At 60.6% G+C, this 14834-nt stretch overlaps 1 protein-coding gene and 1 long non-coding RNA gene across 7 annotated transcripts in view; one reads left to right on the forward strand and one right to left on the reverse strand.

Moving 5' to 3' along the window:
• The first annotated feature begins 4492 nt into the window (after positions 1-4492).
• On the forward strand, positions 4493-9307 carry LOC134761206 (uncharacterized). The gene is made up of 2 exons (XR_010139524.1): positions 4493-5141; positions 8658-9307. It is a non-coding gene; the product is annotated as an uncharacterized LOC134761206 (long non-coding RNA).
• The window catches only part of ELFN2 (extracellular leucine rich repeat and fibronectin type III domain containing 2), a 54774-nt gene continuing 45488 nt past the window's right edge, over positions 5549-14834 (reverse strand). For all 6 annotated transcript variants that reach the window (XM_063723049.1, XM_054543387.2, XM_054543386.2 and 3 more), the window contains one exon: positions 5549-8735. In XM_063723049.1, the coding sequence (XP_063579119.1) occupies positions 5799-8261 (2463 nt within the window). In that variant the 5' untranslated portion in view covers positions 8262-8735 and the 3' untranslated portion in view covers positions 5549-5798. The remainder of the gene's footprint in view (positions 8736-14834) is intronic.

Consider the following 14834-nt stretch of genomic DNA (forward strand, 5'->3'; position numbering starts at 1 on the left):
GCTGACCTGAGTGCCTCAGCCTGACCAGAGAGACAAGGCATCTCCTAAATCTGAGATGGAGCAGAAGCCCCGAAGGACCAGAGAAGATCGCTTCCCAGCCGTGGAGAACCGCTGCAGATGGTGGGAGGGCACCAGAGGAGGGGTGGGGCCAGGGGCCCAGGACAGGCTGCCCAGGCCAGGCGTGGAGGAGGCCCAGTGGGTCCCACAGAGACACTGGACCCACCATAGACAGGGGCAGAAAGAGGCTGACCTCAGAGACCGTGGTCACTGACAGGGGGCTTTTCTCCCGGGAAGCAGCTGAAGTCTAGGAATGCCCCCAACACGGCCCTGCCTCTCTGCACAGGGCCCTGAATCCCGGGTGTGGGAGGCCAGGGCAGCAGAAAATCAAGTAAGAGCATGCAACAGAGGGACGTCTAGGCTTTTGGGAAGGGGAGTCATCCATCGGGCCCCCAACCCATCAGACGGCGTGGTGTCTGGGTGCACACTGACCCTGGAATTGAGTTTCCTGCCGGCCCCCTCTCTCTGGCAGACCCCCTTCTTTCTTCCTTGACTGCAGGCAGTGACCCCCACCCTGTCCACTAAGACTTAGCCCCATGAGTGGGGCTCTCAGTGGGAAGGGAAATGGGGAAAAGGGTACCAAGGGTCATGTCAGTGCAATGTGGGAGGAATACAGCATAGACCGTGGCCCTGTAGCTTTAAATAAGAAATTTATTGCAAATATAGAAATTGATTCTCTCCATACAGGAATCTCCGAGTTGAGGAAAACAATTTCGTGCCATTCAGTTTTAAAACAGGAAATTGAGGGAAGGGAGAGGCAGATACAGGGAAGAGAAAATAAAGTTAACCCCCACCCCCAAAAGAAGAAAAGGAGAGGGTTGAAGGCCCTCAGAGGAAGGAAAGGTTCGTAACACAGCAAGGGTTCACAGGTTCAGAGCCCAGGGCCTGAGCCCAGCTCTGCAGGACCCAAACCAGGTGCCCAACCACAGCCAACTTGGGAACTGGCGGCTCCTGAGGAAGGGAGGGAGGGAGGGAGGGAGGGAAGCGTGGCCACCACTGCAGGAACTCCAAGCCCCTGTCCCAGCCCTGTGCTGGAGTGTGGAGTGGCGGAGGGACAGGAGGAAGGAGGAGCAGGCCCAGACCATCCTGCCCGTCCTACAGGACCCCCTTCCTCTCCCTCCTGCTCAGCAGGACTGCCTGACCTTTAGTGAGGCCTGAAGCCGCCTCTGGAGGCAAGCAGTATGGACCCTGGTTTTGTCCTAGAGGCGGGAGGACCCAGGGTCAGGGAAGGAGTGTGTCAGGATGGAATCTGAGCATGAGAGTTAGAGGAGGTCCCCTCTCCTGGCGCTCAGCCACCTCCAGAGCAGCCACCTTGTCAGACAGGAGAGGTGGCAATGGGGCCAGGCAAGGCTGCCCTCACCTTCACACTGGCTTCTACGGGCAAAGTAGGCCCCTCAGGGCTGAGCTTCCCCAGGCTTCCCGATGACTTGCCCCGCCCATCCACACTCATGGAAAGGGGGCTCTGCTGGGCCAGGAATGGGCAGGGCAGGGTCAGAGTAGTAGGGGACAGAGGCGGTGCTTGGGGGACAGGCAGCCACTGCAACCCCACTCCCTCTAGTCTCGTCTTCACACCCACCCACCCACCCTTCTGGCTCCTCTTGTCATTCACAGCTTGGCTCCCTGTCCCCCCATCCCACACAGGATGCTCCCTGACCAGCCTTGCCCCTCCCCACCCCATCACCCTATTTTAATTTTCTGCAAGGCGCCAGTCACTAGGGAGCATTGTGTCTATCCCTTCCCTGCACTTAGGCCCCTCATAAGCTAGGACCTGTCACTGGTGTCCTTAATTCCTGATGCCATCCTGGCCTTAGCACTGTCACAACAAGTTTCTCAGCTCTAGGTTTCCTTTCCTCTCCTTTCCTTCTCTGCACTTCTGTTCCCCCCTCTGTTACATCTCCAGGAGGGAGTAGGGCAGGCGACCAACTTCCAGTTGAGAACATGGGTGACTCTCAGCCAGCCTGATTGATACTCCCCACTGCTGCTGCCCCAGCTGCCTCCTGGGGACGATCCAGGCCTGGCCTTCCCAAGTGGGTCTTTTTATTCCCACCCTCCTCGTTCCCCTGACAGCCCTTTTCCCAGACCTACCCAGACACGGGCTCCCCAGCCTGGACACAGGCTGCTCCCACAGGCCTCCTGCACTGCCCCAGGAGGGGAGCCCAGGTGAGGGATCTTTGGTGGGCAGAGAGAGACTCTTCCTGCCGCGGGGAGAAGCAAGGCCGGGACCCGTGTCGAGGTTTCCCAACAACCAGGCTTTCTTGCCTTCGTGCCAGACCTCTTGTTTTGCTACTGGAAGGCCATAAGCTCCAACAGAGGGTTAGCTTGCACCTGCTGTGCCCTCCAGGAAGGAGCAGACCCATTGTGCTACTTCCCAGAAACAGCTTCAGAGGAGATTCTCCAACAGAGAGGCAGGCAAGCCTAGGTGTGACCTCGTTCGGGCCCAAGGCAGGAGGCCTCCCCGCAGAGGTCCAGGGCGTGGCACCCACACATCCCTCGCTCCACCGGGCCCCCATCTCCCCTCCCTCCCTGTGGCCCCCCTGCCCTCTTCTTCTGGTGTCTTCCCTGCTGGCCTGCCCCAGACCACAGCCCAGCTCCACCATGCTCATCATCATCACAAACCCAGACCTTGGATGGCAACGTTTTGCGAACACTTCCCTCCCGCCTGGGAAAAACTCATCCTGAGCAGGACGTGGGACACAGATGCAGGCCAGCCTCCGGGTGGGCTCTCCCCAAGCTGAGCAGTTGGGGCTCTGGCCTGGCTGGGAGGCCAGAGACCCGAGTCTTAGACCCTGCTCTGCCTCACAAAGAACCTCTTGGATCACCAGAGACCTGATCTTTGGAAGGGCCCCTGTCCTTGCAGTCAGAGAGTCTGAGGTTTGATAAGTATCTTCACGCAGAAAGGATGGGGAAATGGCAAGCACAGGCCCCTAACTCCTGCTGCCAGGAACCCTCCCTGGGGCCCAGCCCAGGCATGCTCCTTCTTCCCACGGGTTCCTTTCTCAAAGCCCCCACCCTCTCCATGAAGCCCCCTATGAAGCGCCAAGCTCCTGGCCTCCTACACTCAGCAGTGTGACTGATCCTCCACCCCAGCTGGCCAGCCAAGTCACCAGGCCCGTCTGGGAGCCCTGACTTCCTTATCTGCAAAACGGGAACAAGCAGGACGGACAGACAGTCTCTTCCACCGGGACATGAGCCCTTGAGGAGGCTTCCCTGGGGCTGCCCTCCCTGGCATGGAGGAGGCGAAGGAACTGGGGACAAGGGAGGTGGCAGTGGAGAGAGGGAGGGAGGAAGGGAGGTGGCACTTGGGCCCAATGCTCAGAAACACAGGAGGTGGGTGTGGGGCAGGGCTGTGTCTTGGTGGCACCTGTTTTGGGTCTGTTTTTGCAGAGCTGACCCCTCCCCTGGGTTTCAAGAGCTGCTCGTCAGATCACAACAGACAGAATGTGGGAAAGCAGGGCATCAGAGAGGGGGTGGGGGAGTCTGGACAAACTGGCACATACACGACAGATGTTTGCTCAGAAAAATACAGTAAAATCGTCATGCAAATATAACAGGGAGTCTGCTTCCTCACACCCCTGGCTTCTCTGCCTGCTTGCTTTTCTCAGTTGTGCCCACTGGGTGTGAGGAGGGGTTGGGGGGCAGGTTTTGGGGGCCGGGGGAGGGAGGTCTGCTCCGCGTATCCATGCCGCCCCCTCCCCTCCTTGCCCCAGGAGAACAGTCTTTTCTTTGCAAATGTCACCCTCAAAGTGAGCCCTGGGCTTCGTTAACCCCAAAGTTGGTGTGAGAGAGGTACTCAGCTGAGCCCCAGCCTCCTAGCCCTCTGCTGTCCTCCCCCACCCCCTGCACCCAGCAGGAAGGTCGTTGGGGTCCCCAGGGGATGGCACTAGCTTTCCTGGTCAGAGCCCCTGCCCACCAACAGTGCCGGTCTTGGACTCATTCCAGTGCCTACCCTCACCCCTCAGTCACACTCCCCAAATCTCAGGAAACCCATGTGGGCCACAGGCCCTAGACTGGGAGTCTCTGGCAGGGGCGCTGGGAGAGCCGAGGCCCCCCAAGCTCAGGTGGGTGGGAGCCAAGCGACATGTTGCTAGGCGGGCAAAGCTGCTAGTAGAGGTGTCCCCACACCCCGCTGGGCCAGCTCCCACCCAGAGGTGAAGGATGATGGACTCCGGCCCATCAGCATCCTGACTGATCAAGAAAGACCCCAGTCTCAGGACCCCAGATTTGCCTCCCAAAAGAGCTGGCCCCAGGAGCTGCTGCCAGGCTGGCCCTCCCTCACTACCCTCAACACCCTCTGCCACTGCCTACACAGACAGAGAACCCCAGAGCCCAACGGTCACTCTGGGCACCAACTGCCAGGTACAGGATTACCATGGTGACAGAGGCTAGCTGGGAGGGGGCGGGGCGCCACGAACCCAGCCTGCTCCCCAACCCTCTCTCGGGTGGGGGCCCCACTGTTTGTGCTTTGTTTGATGTTGGGTGGGGGGTCAGAAAGAGGGGAGTGGCCATTGCCATGGAAACATGGGAGCCCCTCTGGCCAGGGGGCCAGGCCTGGATGAGCAGCCCAGAGGGGGTGGGTGAGAAAGCCCTCCTTCCCCGGGTGGGCAGCTGAGACAGGAGCCGAGATCCCACAACGGGGTCGGGCAGGTGGGGACACAGGCCATGGGGACAGGCAGGAAGTCCCCCGTGACAGCTCCTCCCTGCAGCCCTCCAGGCATCACAGTGCACCACTGCCCTTCTGCGGTGGGCAGGGGTCTCGGAGGACCAGAGAAGCTGGGGCCGGGGGCCTGCACCTGAGATGTCCTGGGAGCCGGCCTGCCCACCACACGCCCCACTCTTCCCAGGCCACGTGGAAGACACTTGAAGTGGGCTAGTGGAATGTCGCCCTGCCTCGGCTCCTTTCCGGTCAACAGGACCCTCTCCCTTCTCCCGGGTGCCGGCATAGGGGGCAAAAGCCCCCCAGGATTCTGAATCACAGCTGCACGCTCTGGGGGCACTGCCATGTGGCTTTCTAGGAAGAAAAAGCACCTGCCTGATTCTCAAGTCCCTCAGCCCCAAGGGACCACAGCTTCGGAAAGGGATGTGGGGTGGGTACAGGGCGGGCAGGGGTCCACAAGGGAGCTGCGGGGGGTTCCGGGACAGCACTGGGCTGGGAAGTTGGGGGACTTGAGGCTAAGCTGCTGTGTGACCCTGGGGTTGTCAACTCCCTTCTCTGGGCCTCAGTTTCCCCCTCTCTAAAGTGGAAGGAGACATTGCCCGATGTCTGTCTAATGCTAAATCTGCAGGTGACTTGACCCCCAGCTTGGGAGAGGACCCTCTCCCTGCCCTAGAGGGGCTTCAGTCCCTCTCTACCCCAGCCTTTTGGTCCCCACACCTGTTTCTAGCCCCAGACCCCCAGACCCCACACCCTCTCTTGGCTTCCTTCCTCCCCCCGCCGGCCCCCGGCCCTGCACACCCCAGCAGAGTCCCCGGGCAGCACAGTAAAGACGACTGGTTTCGGTATCAATTTGTAAACTTTAAGGAAAATGTGTCTCTTTTCCTGTCCGTTATTGTCGGATGTTGGTTTGTTCACAGTCGGGTGGTGGTCAGGTGTGTGTGTGCGTGCGTGCGTGCGGGTCTGCATGTGCGTCCTCTCCTGGGCCTTGGCCCCCGAGTCTGCTCCCCGCCCTGGCCGCCTGGACCCTTCCCCCAAAAGGCCCCCAGCCCTCTGGCTCCAACCTCACCAGGAAGGAAGCGGGGGCGGGTCACAGCTTCTGCTGGGCCGAGACCCCCTTCCAGTAATCGAGGATGTCATGCAGATCCTCGTCCTTGGCGAACTGGACCTTCTTGCGCAGGGCGTGACCAGCGGCCATGTACACCTCCTCCCGGTGGTGCTTCTTGTAGGGCCGGAAGCGCTCCCAGATCTTGTGCGTGCTCTCAGATGAGTACTCAGGGCTGGAGGAGTACCCTGAGTAGTAGTGTCTTGGAGAGAGCTGCGAGTAGGTGGAGTCACGCTTGGAGCGGGTCAGCGGCTTGAGGAAGGACACGCGCTGGCTCAGGCTGTCGGCACCCTCCTCGTAGTACAGGGCGGGAAAGCTGTGCCGGTGCTCGCTGCAGTGGTAGGCCGGCTTCACCTCCAGGTGGTGGATGCCCCCGCCCCCGCCGCTGCCCCCGCCGCTGCCCGCCGGCACCAGCGGGAGCCGGTCCAGCGGGCTGTTGAGGGGGCTGCCCTTCTCGATGTACTTGGAGTCGCCCTTAGCCAGCCCTGTAGCGGCCGGATGGTCGGGCACGTCCAGGCTAAAGACCTTGGCGCTCTTGATGGAACCACTGGACGACACGCTGCAGGTCTTGCGGGTCACGGCCGCGTCGGCGCTCAGCTGGCGTTGTAGTGGGTGGTGGGAGCTCTCCTTGTAGGGAGGCGAAAGGAAGCTGGGCCGCTCCAGGGCCCCGGGGGCAGTGGCTGAGGAGGCGGCAGCAGCTGCAGGGAGGGACTGGCACTCGAAGGCCAGCTCGGGGTCCCCACTGCTGCTGCCGCCTCCCAGAAAAGAAGCCGAGTCCAGCTTGAGAGCATCGATGCAGTTGTTAATGATCTGATTGACCTTGTCCACCTCCTTGGCAATGGTGGAGATCTCTGCAGCTGAGCCCTGGCCGTTCTCGAGGTCCGGGAGGTCATCCTCGGGCCGAGCCAGACCGTCCCCGCCGGCGCCTGTGCGTACCTCGATATAGTTGCCTTTGGTGGCTACCTTGGGTGTGTCCAGCCCGGCCTCCAACCCCTTGGCGGTGGGCAGCTTCTCCCCGATCATGGAGGGGATGGAGGCCATGCGAGACACGGGCAGCACGGGAGGCTCGCCCAGCTTCTGGGCGGCGTGCACAATGGAGCCGGCATCCACATCGGCCCCGTAGCGCATCTCCAGGATGGTCTTCTTGACGTTGACAGACTTCTGCTTCTCCTCCTGCATGCGCCGCTTGCGCAGGCAGTAGTACACGGCTCCCAGCACGATAACCATGCCGAAGAGGCAGCCCAGGATGGTCATGATGTAGTGGGTGGTCGTGGAGGTGCTGGGTGCCAAGTCTCCGGGCACGGGGTCCCGCGTGGTGAAGGTCAGGCAGGTGTGGTTGAAGCGGCGGCTGTTGCGCAGCGAGGTCACGCAGAAGGTGTACTCAGTGTGCGCCCGCAGTTTGTCCAGCGTCACGATCTCCTTCTTGTTCTTGAGGGTCATGACGTCGGAGAAGTAGCTGTTGTTGTACTGCACCAGGATGTACATCTTGCTGTAGGGGTGTGGGATGATGACCACCAGGGTGGCCGAGGTGAACGTGACGTGGTGCAGCTTGATGGCTGGCCCTGCCGACGCATCCGTGGTGGACGAGGCCGGCGGCTCCACCGAAAGGATCTCGTCGGGGTTGAAGCCCGAGTTCTCGTCTGGCTCCCTCTGGGCGTCGGTGGAGTAGGGCGTGGGGTGGCTCACGGGCCGGGCGGGCAGCGAGCCGTTCCGACACTTGGCCTGGAGTACGGTGATGGCGTTGAGGCTGTGGTAGGGCCGGGGCACCAGCAGCGGGTAGCCAGCAAACTCCCGCGGCGACTCGCACTGCAGGCGGTCGTAGTTCTTGGTGACGTTGTTGAAGACCACGAGCCAGGCCAGGAAGCCGAAGAGGTCGCACTCACAGTTGAAGGGGTTGCCGGCCAGCTCACACACCATCAGGCTGGCGAGGCTGGCAAAGGTGGCGCCGTCTAGGCGGCTGAGGCGGTTGGAGGACAGGTCGATGCTGATGAGGCTCGGGCACTCGGAGAAGGCGGTGGGTGTCACCACCTCGATGAGGTTGTGCTGGACAAAGAGGAACTGCAGGCGGCTCATGCCGCGCAGCATGCCCTCCGTCAGGTTGCTGAGCTTGTTGTAGCCCAGCTGCAGGACCTGCAGGCTCGACTGGCCCAGGAAGGCACCGTCCTCGATGTAGGAGATCTCGTTCTTGGTGAGGTTGAGGTCGGTGAGGTTCCCAAAGCGGTTGAGCGAGGAGTAGAGCACGGCTTTGAGCTTGTTCTCGTTGAGCCGCAGGTCGTGCACGGTGCTGTTGATGTGCTGCGGGATGGTCTCGTAGGGCGGCTGGTTCTGGCTGCAGATGGCCAGCCACACGTAGCCCTTGTCGCCCTCAATGAGCCAGCAGTCAGCACGCACGGCACCCGGGCGGCACACGCACAGCAGCGCCGCTGCGCACAGCCCCAGGCGCAGCATGGCGCTGGCCTCGGAGTGAGGGGCCAGGACAAGGTAGGGGGTGCCTAGCGGCCAAAGGCTGGGGCTGGCAGTACAGTCCTCCCTGGGGCCGCCACCATCTTGGGGGCGACCCCCAGCACGGGGGCCCCAGGCAAGGTGGGTACAGCTAGTGCCAACTGCTGGGGGTCTTCTAGTGTGCTACAGCAGGTACTAGGCCTGGCTGGGGCTCAGGGTGGGGACCCCACAGCCTGCTCCCCACTGCAGCGTTGCTCCTTGTCTCCTGCTAGGAGGGTGCAAGGGATCTCAGGGCTTGACTTCCTCTCCCTCCTCCTCCTCCTCCTCCTCCTCCTCCTCCTCCTCCTCCTCCTCGTCTTCCTCCTTGGCTTCCGGGCTCAGAACTTCAGACGATTCCCACAGGAGGCTGGAGAGTGCCGCACTGAGCTGGGAGTGAGAGAGATGGGGGCAGGAAGCAAGAGACCCATCTGCACCTGGTTCCTGAAAGGCAGCATCGAGAGCGGATGACAGATCAGTGTGAGGGCTCAGAGCAGCCCCGTCAAGCTCCAGCGCAGGCCCCCCGTCCCTTCTCCACACCCCGTCCCAGGGCCTCTGTGCCAGCAAGCACTCTGGGGTCCCCGTTACATCAAAGAAGCGGGGGGTTGGTGGGTGGCAAGAGGCAGGAGGGGGCCCGGGGCTGGGATGGAGGGAGACAGAAGAATAGGGGGAGTAGGGGCAGAGACTGAGCACCATATGCACAGAAGGGACACTGGAGAGAACAGGTGGGCACAGGTGCAGACACACACCCCCAGCACCCTGGAAGCCACGCTCATCCCCCTACCTGCAGAGAGACCCACATGCCCCCACATGAGCCAGACCTCCACGGCATGCACACGCCGACAGCTACACACACACACAAGCACACCTACAATCTGCACACGACAAGCAGGCCCATACACGTGTCCACGTACCCAAGCGGGCACCCCTGAATCCACATAAAGAATTAAGAAGCCCAGCAAAATGCCTCCTTTCCTCCATGCCCAAAGATAAATAATTCATTTGTTGTGTAACTGCTCTTGTTCCAAAAATAATTCCCTTGTCTCAGCTTCCATGGGGGAGGGGGAACAGAATATCGCAGCTGTGGGGCCCCCCAAGCAGGGGGACACAGAAGCCGGGGTCTCCCACAGTGGGAGGGCGTGGGGAGACCTCATCTCACAGGCAGAGCAGAGCCAAGGGAAAGAAAGGCCAGCCTCTGGGAGGCCAGAGGTACCCCAGTATCATCTTCCCAAAGTGCCTTCCCTGGAGCATCTTGATCCTTGGGAGGGGGCCAGACTTCTGGAGTAGCACGGCTGAGGCCCAGCTCCCCTTCCATGGCTGGAGAGTCAGAGGCCCAGAGAGGGACAGGGAGTTGCCCCAACTAACACAGCACAGCCTAGACCAGGATCAAGGTTCCTAAGGCACTGAACCCAAGTCAGAAGTCAGGAGGCCTGGAGCCCCACATCTGCTCAGCCCAATTAGCTAGGTAAACCACAACATCTTCTATTTCCACAGCTACAAAGTGGGTCCCTTTCTGGCCCACTTCATGGGGGAGAAGCAGCAGGGGACTCATGCTGCCCATTTCCAAGATGCAGAAGGGCAGGGGAGGCACCACGGGGGTCACAGCGGCAGACCATCTGCATCAACCCTCACTTTCCAAGTGGGGAAACTAAGCCACAGACTCGGGGAGACTTGGCCAGGTTGCCCAACAAGCTGGACACAGCCCCTTGGACAGACCCCAGCCCCAGCCCCCCACCCTGTGCTCTCAACTATGGAAACAGCCCAGTTCTCCCTCCCTCTGCCCTGGGCAGGGGCCAGGGATGTGAAGATTAGGTCTGAGAAATCTACGTTTGGACACAGAAAGCCAGAGACTGTTCACAAGAGCCACCTCTGCCTCTCTCTCCTCCTCCTCCTGGGAAAGTCCAGGAAAGAGTGCTTAAAAAAATTTTAAACCTTTGCCATTAAAGCAAAACCAATTTACAGCACTGAGCCCCAGAGGGCTGGAACAGAGGAAAGGGAAATGGGTGCGGGGGTGGGGACAGGGGTTAATCCCACAGGAAGTCCGAGGTGGGGATGGTGATAGGTGAACAGGGAGCCCAGATGGCCCGCTGGACTAAAGGCTGACGCTACATCAGAGGCCATCAGAGGCTGTGATGACCTGGACCTCTGAGGCCAGCCTCGCACCTCCCCAGTTGCTACAGAACCAGCTTGGGGGCGCCACAAGGCAGCCAGGCAGGAAGGGGTGCCCAGGCAGCAGACAGCAGCTCTGTCCTTGGCTGTGCTATGCAAAGGTCTCAGGGCTGCAGAGACCTTCGCCCCCACCCAGCATGGCCACTGGCTCCTGGGGGACCCCAGGCCAGTTCTACCCCTCTCCGAGCCTCAGTTTCCCCTCCCACAGGTAGCAAGGTTGTACTGGAAGAGGCTGAGTCTCCATGCTTGCCACTTCAGAGATCCACGAGCCGGCCTGTCAGAGAACCCTCGTCTGCTCCAATGCAGTCCCTCCTCCTCATCGGGGAATGTCTGGGGACCGCATTTGTATGCAGGTGCACATACAGGTGGCTCAGAGTGCTGATGCAGGGGTGTGCTGACGTGTACAAGTCGAGGATGTGCGGGCAGGCACGTGTGCACACGTCCTGTGCATCAGCTTTGGGGGCATGTGCTTGTGTGTGGCGGGGAAGGAAGGTATGTGTGTCGGGGACATCCCAGAGAATGCAAACACCCATCTATGTTATAGTTGGCATGTTTAAGTACATGTGTGTTCTGTGTGTTCTACACGTGTATGCCTACATGCAACTCCAGCCCCTCTCCTCACATCTGAGTTGCTCAAACCAGCATCCCCACAGTCAGACCCAGGGTATTGGGCAAAGCCAAGCTGTCTGGAGCCTTGGGAAAGCCCAGGCCTTGCCAAAGGATGTGAAGAGGCTGAGCGTGGAGGGGCGTGGGAGAAGAGGCCCACGTGGGAGGGGAGCTAGTCCCCCCACCAGCTCTTCCCAAACAGTCCAGGGTGGGCAGAGGCCCTCCATGCCCCAATCCCAGCCACTCCGAGCTCTGCCCACCTGAGCCTCAAGGTGACCTGCCTGTAGCCCTCTCTCCTCTTCCTCCTGGTCTCCAGGATGGCTTGGGCTGGGCACAGCTCCCACCCACCCCCGTGACCCAGACGGAGCTGGGAGGAGGCTCCCATTGCCCTGTCCCAGGTGCATCAGCTGCCTGGTCCCCATCCCGGGCTGCCTGCCTGCCACCCGTGGAGACCTGATGCAGCCAGGGAGGGAACAGAGACGCCGAGGCAGAGAAGGCGCTGACAGCAGCACTTGGCCCCCAGCCCAGCTGTTCACGCACTCAAGGTGTGGGGGGTGGGGGCACCAGCCTGTCCTCTCAGGTCTGAGGCTGAGGATCCAGCGGTCACATGGCCAAGGTCATGCCGTTCCCCTCCTCCCATGAGGGTGGTCCTCCCACACACACAGCAGGGGGGACAGGGCAGCACCCCACATACCCAGGTGGTGAGAGACAGGAAGAAGGGGGGGCTGCAGGGAGGAGGTGAGGACAGAATGGTGGAAAAGCAAAAATATCAAGACAGCCGAGCAGACAGACAGAGGAGGAGAGAAAAGGAGAAAGCGCGTCTGAGACAGAGGCACCGATGGCAGTGAGCTATCTAGATGATAGATGGGGGGCGCAGGGGACACAGGCACCTGCTTCCCTCCCCCAGCCCAGAGGCCCGGGAGACAACTGACACCTGGTCTGGCTGAACCACCGGAATGCAGCCTGTGACCAGCCCAAAGGGAGAGGGGAGCAGCGGAAGCAGCTGTGGGGCACAGAGGCCTCTTCTGCCCAGGGCCCGGTGGCACAGCCCAGGAGGGGTGCGGCCATGCAGGCAAGCAGGCATTGGAGGGTGGCATGTTCCAGCAAAGAGCAGTGCTCCCATGCCCTGGCCTGACTGGACCCCTCCCCTGACTGGACCCCTCCCCTAGAGCGTTTCCCCGTTCAGGCCCCAAGTGCCCCATCGGCAGCTCTCTTTAAGGGGCACTCTCTCCTTCCACCACAGAAGAAACAGCTGCACAGCCAGGGTGCACGCTGTTATCGGGGGCTCCCAGTCTGCAGGCTGTGTGCTGTAGGACGTCCCCTCTCATGGGCACATTCGTGGGCAGAGAGGAGAGTCAATGAGACCCCACAGCACTTGCTGCTCTGAGGGCAGAGCTGGTGGTGCAGGGGTCTCAGTTTAGAGCTGGGCAGGACCGCAGACCCCAGAGTCACTCTAGGCAAATGCCTCCTCTTTCCGGGTAGTCAGCTGCCCAGTAATCCCGCTGGGTTTGTGCCCTTTCCGCCCGGGTGCTCCAAGGTTCCGGGCCCCTCTCTAGACTCAGAACTGGGAAGGCAAGGAGTCCTGGCTCAGCCCCACCTGTGCCCCCCTCAGAGGGCAAGGCTGGCCTCTGTGAATGACAGCCGCTGTTGTTAAGGGGGGTTTTATCGTTATTTCTTTATAATCCTCATCACCCAAGATCAGGGTTCCCCTGGACTCAGGCTCGCTGAACCTCGGGGTCACATCCTCTCGGCCCCCCGCTATAGGCTGACTCCCAAGCTTCCCTGTCAGAGGAGTGTCTGGACCCCCGACCTGGGGAGAGCCCCCACTGCACTGTGGCATGTGGGAGGGGTTGAGGGGGGTTGGGCTAACTCCCCAGGGTGGGTGAGAGGGTGAACAGAGCGAGGCCAGCTGGGGATGCAGGCAGCGGAGGTCAGCAGGGAAGATGCAGGCCCGACCAGCTCTGAGACCCTGGGTAAGCTGCAGGCCCTCTCCGAGCCTCAGTTTCTCCCCGTGTGGCAAGGTGAGTACCACCCAGCTCCAGAGTTCCCCTCGAAATCCCAAGACATGACAGAGACACACACGCTCAGTCCAGGGCAGGAGGCCCCACAAACACACCACCCCAAGCTCCCGCTTGTGTGGCCACACTCTTGCAGGGACACCCGTCAGCTCCAGGAGCAGGTTGGGGGAATCGCAGTCTGTGTCCTGGCCTCCCAGGAGCAGGGACATGAGGCTCGGCCAGGGAAATCTCATTTGCAGCAGCTCATAAGCCCTGGCACAGGCTCTTCCCTGAGCCAGGCTGGCCAAGGCTCCCGGAGGTGTCATTGTCACCGTCCGTGTCAATGCCATTACTGAGGATTAGGAGGACCGAGGACTCCTGGGACCCAGCCAGATCTCTCAGGTAGGCAGCCGCCTCACCCCTCGCTGCTGGAACCCTAGCACCAGGCCAGGAACTCTGCCCTCAGGGACAAAGCCTTCCACCCCCCGGGGAAGAGACTCAAGCCGGAGGTCTGAACACCAGTTTTGTCACTGCCTGGAGCTCCCTGGGCCTCAGTTCCTTGTCTGTAAAATGGAAGGATTATACCTTCGCCATGGAACTACCGTTCGGTAAGTTAACTGTTTGGATTTCCAGCGCAATGAACCCTTACTGCAAGGCATAGATGGTGCGGGGAAGGGTCCTGGGATTGAATGCTGAGCTGTGTGACATCAGGCACATTACCTAACTCCTCTGGGCTTCAGTCTCCTGGCCTCTAAGATAGTCATATCCCCCTTATCCAATGCTCCTTTGTGTCTGACATTTGATGTTCCTCGAATCTTATATCAACCCCACACAGCTGGTGCTGTCAGCCTCATCTCACAGATGAGAAGACAGAGGCTCTCTCCTCCCCGGCTTCCCTCCAAAGGGCTGGGACCATGGCAGGGGCGGGACACGCACTGAGCCAGTCTACTGGGTTTTCTGCCCCTGTCAGAGGAAAGCGTGCAAGGGGGAGTTGTCCACAAGCCTCGAGAGACTTCGATGTTTCCATCAATCAGGAAGTACTGATTCCAGGCCAGCTGTGCTCCTCAAGCCCCTAGGCACACTCCCACCCCAGGACCTTTGCTCTTCTCTCTGCCTGGAATGTTCTTCCCCCAGAATCCCCATAATCCACTTCACTGAGATCTCTGCTCAACCGCTCCCTGCCCCGGACCCCCGCCTTCTCTGGCCCCCCAGTCTGAGATAACTCACTCCTCACCCAACCCAGGCTTCGGTCCCCTGACAGCAGCCAGCACTACCTGACGTCACTTAATTCTTCATCATCACCCTGCCTTGCCCCACCCCCAGCAGAAAAGCAAAGCAGGATTTGACCTTGTTCACTGCTGTAACCCCCATGCCTAGAGCAGGGTCAGACATACAGCAGGTTCTCAGGACGTGCTGTGTGGAGTGAGAGCTCCAGGCTAGGGATGGTGGGGAGATCCTGGATCCCCTGACTCGGCTGAGTCAGTCCCAGCTACTCCGGAGGCTGAGGCAGGAGAATGGCGTGAACCCGGGAGGCGGAGCTTGCAGTGAGCCGAGATCGCGCCACTGCACTCCATCCTGGGCGACAGAGCGAGACTCCGTCTCAAAAAAAAAAAAAAAAATCTTCAATATCAGAGGGAGAAGCCCCCCCTGTGATGGGGTGCTCATGATGGGGCACAAAATGTGCCAAGCCTTCCTTTTAGCCTCACGGCCCTCCTTATGCCTCCCAGTTTACAGGCGAGGAACTGAAACCCAGAAAGGTGCAGTGATGCAT

Source organism: Pongo abelii, chromosome 23 (genome assembly GCF_028885655.2).
Source record: "Pongo abelii isolate AG06213 chromosome 23, NHGRI_mPonAbe1-v2.0_pri, whole genome shotgun sequence".
NCBI lineage: Eukaryota > Metazoa > Chordata > Mammalia > Primates > Hominidae > Pongo > Pongo abelii.